Raw genomic sequence first — 2548 nt, 5'->3', positions numbered from 1 at the left:
AGGGCTGTCACACTCGGGCTGTCACACTCAGGGCTGTCACACTCAGGGATGTCACACTCAGGGATGTCACACTCAGGGCTGTCACACTCAGGGTTGTCACACACTCAGGGCTTCCGCATGGATTTGGCTCCTTTTCCGTCCATCGTGTCCCTGCTGTTCCACCTCTGCTCTGCTCTGCTGGAGGCTCCTCTGCTCAACCTCAGGGATGGTTCCAGAGGCAGCTTGAGCCATCTCTTCCCTACCTCCATAAACCTCACCTGTTGTCCAGGGCTCCCTGTCCCTGCCACGGGTGGAAAACCCACTGGATGCAGCAGGACCATGCAGTTGATTCCAGGCAGTGGTGCTGCTCCTTCAGCTGGGCCAGGGTGGTTTGGGTGTGGATGACAGTTTTCCACCCCAAACACCCAGCCAAGCTCTGACCATTTTCAATCCAGAATGCCAAATTCCAGCAGTCAGGATTTCTGCTGGAATTGTTCTGTTCTTCGTGAACCTTTAGTGTGTGAAATAGGTCCCAACTAAAACCGTGGCATGGGAATACTTGGAATTATTCCAAGGCCAGGTTGGACAGGGCTGGGAGCAACCTGAGGTGGTGGAAGGTGTCCCTGGATGGGCTTTGAGGTCCCTCCCACCCAAACCAATCTGGGGCTCTGGGATTTCAGGGCTTGGTTTTGCTTTTGTCACCGCTCAAAACTGAGCTTGGAAGAAAAAAAAACCAGGTTGGACTCCATGACCTTGGAGGTCTTTTCCAGCCTCAGTGATTTTGGGATTCTGTGAATGACCAAACTCTTCCCATGGTTTTTTCTATACAGTCTTTCTTTGTCCAGGAATTCAAACCAAAAGGTGACAGTGATTGCCAAGGATTCCTCTTCCTGGCCTGTGACAGTCACCTGAAAAGAGGGATGACCATAAGAGCTTTGCTTTGGATTTCCTGGCTCTGAAATATTTGTGATCATGTGGGCAACCTTGTCTGATCATTCCCACAGAAGTTGTGCCTGGATGCAGAATCCTGTCTGCTGTTGAGCCACCAGCTCTGGGACACAGGGAGATGAGGCAGCAGCTGTCCTGCACCAGGGGGAGGCAGCTGGACAGGGATTATCCATTTAGGACGAGCAGTTCTTCAGACATTACTGATCTTGGATGATTAAATGCTTGGAAAGTCCTTTTTTTTTTCAATTTCAGTGCAGAGTTTTAAAGAAAAGTCAGGAATTCTTGAAAGCAAATCTGTCTGTTAATAAATAACCCACCCAGGTTTGTTTTGTAAGGGGTTTAAACACATTTTTAACTTACTGCTCAAATAAAATACAGTTCCTAGTCCCAAGGGATGTGCCAAGGAGCGACTCAGGAGGCAGCAGCTTTTGGAAGTTCCTTGTTGAGGCCCCAGAGACAAGATGTGGAGTTGAGTGTCAGTGCCTTGGAGTGACAGGGAGAGTTTTAACGTGGAGAAAGAGTTCTCTGGTTATCTGGGATGTAAAATTCTGTCTCTGATGGGTTCCTGCCCCTTGCAAGCTCCCCACTTGGACGCTGCAGGAGTATTGGGATGAGTGTCTGGTAAGGAGGGAAGGACTTTCTTGTAAAGCAAAACAAACCCAAAAGCCACCCAAAAAAAAAGCTGAAGGGGCAGGAAGACACTGGAAGCAATTGCAGTTTCTCCCTGTCTTCAGTGCCCAGAGCCACAACAGGAAAATTGAGGTAAGAAACAAAGGAAGGTGGAAGGGATGAAGGCTGAAAATGGCAAAATCCACGGGGAGAGACTTGGGGTTCTCTCACAGCTGGTCACTGGCATTTCTTGGAAGAGTTTCCAAGTTGAACTGTGGAGCTTTGGGGTTTGCCGGGGGCTCCGTGAGAGCCTGTGCTCCCTGCACCCACTCGGGGCTGCTCCCTGCTCCTCTGCCGCCTTCTTTCCCAGGGGGATGGAGGTGACAGTGCCCTGGCTGTGACCCTGCAGGCACAGCACATTGGAATACAGGCAGCCCGTGTGTGCCCCGACTCCACGGGCTCATGGCTGGCAGGAGGGGACACCCAGGGACGTTTCCTGCTCCCTGGGAATCCTTCCATGATCCCTGTGTTGGAGGCAGACTGAGGGACTCTTGGGCTGCACAGAACCGAGTTCTTGAGTTTCCCTCTTGTTCCTCCAGAGGGGCTGTGGAAAACCAGGTTTCCATGGAAAACCAGGGGGGTTCTGGCCTGTGCAAAACTGCTCAAAGTTTTTTGTTCAGAGTCTTCCTGGAGCCTTTGGGAAAACCAGAGGGGAAAATGCTGGATGAAAGGGAGGCTGGAGACTCGTGTGGAGTCTCCAGGTGTTCCCAGGGATCCCTGTCCTTGCTTTGCTGCTGAGAGCACAGGAGTCAGGTGGGAATCAGGGATGTGAAGTGCACTGTGTTGTTCCCAGGGCTGGTTGCTGTGGGAGAGAAGGCCCAGAAGAGATCCGGCCATTACGTGGTGATGAAGGATCTTTCAGGTGAGAGTTTTCCCCAAATCCCGCGGTTGCCAAAGGCTGCTCCGATTCTGAGGCCTGTGCTGTGTGTGCAGGGAAGCACCCGGTGTCTGC

General features: G+C 51.8%; 2 protein-coding genes across 2 annotated transcripts in view; both read left to right on the top strand.

Moving 5' to 3' along the window:
- Nucleotides 1-2548, top strand: part of LOC114070709 (serine/arginine repetitive matrix protein 2-like) — a 37711-nt gene that overhangs the window by 34818 nt on the left and 345 nt on the right. Inside the window, exons 12-13 of the mRNA XM_027908258.1 lie at nt 2390-2458; nt 2530-2546. Coding sequence (XP_027764059.1) covers nt 2390-2458; nt 2530-2546 — 86 coding nt within the window. The remainder of the gene's footprint in view (nt 1-2389; nt 2459-2529; nt 2547-2548) is intronic.
- LOC114070714 (ribonuclease 3-like) overlaps nt 1996-2548 on the top strand; it is a 3187-nt gene continuing 2634 nt past the window's right edge. Inside the window, exon 1 of the mRNA XM_027908265.1 lies at nt 1996-2369. The gene's annotated coding sequence lies outside the window, so the exon portion shown is untranslated. The remainder of the gene's footprint in view (nt 2370-2548) is intronic.

The sequence above is a fragment of the Empidonax traillii genome, unplaced genomic scaffold (assembly GCF_003031625.1).
Source record: "Empidonax traillii isolate 1590-97213 ecotype Southwest subspecies unplaced genomic scaffold, ASM303162v1 scaffold1668:size145401, whole genome shotgun sequence".
Classification (NCBI taxonomy): domain Eukaryota; kingdom Metazoa; phylum Chordata; class Aves; order Passeriformes; family Tyrannidae; genus Empidonax; species Empidonax traillii.
This window is presented reverse-complemented; position numbering and strand designations above follow the sequence as displayed.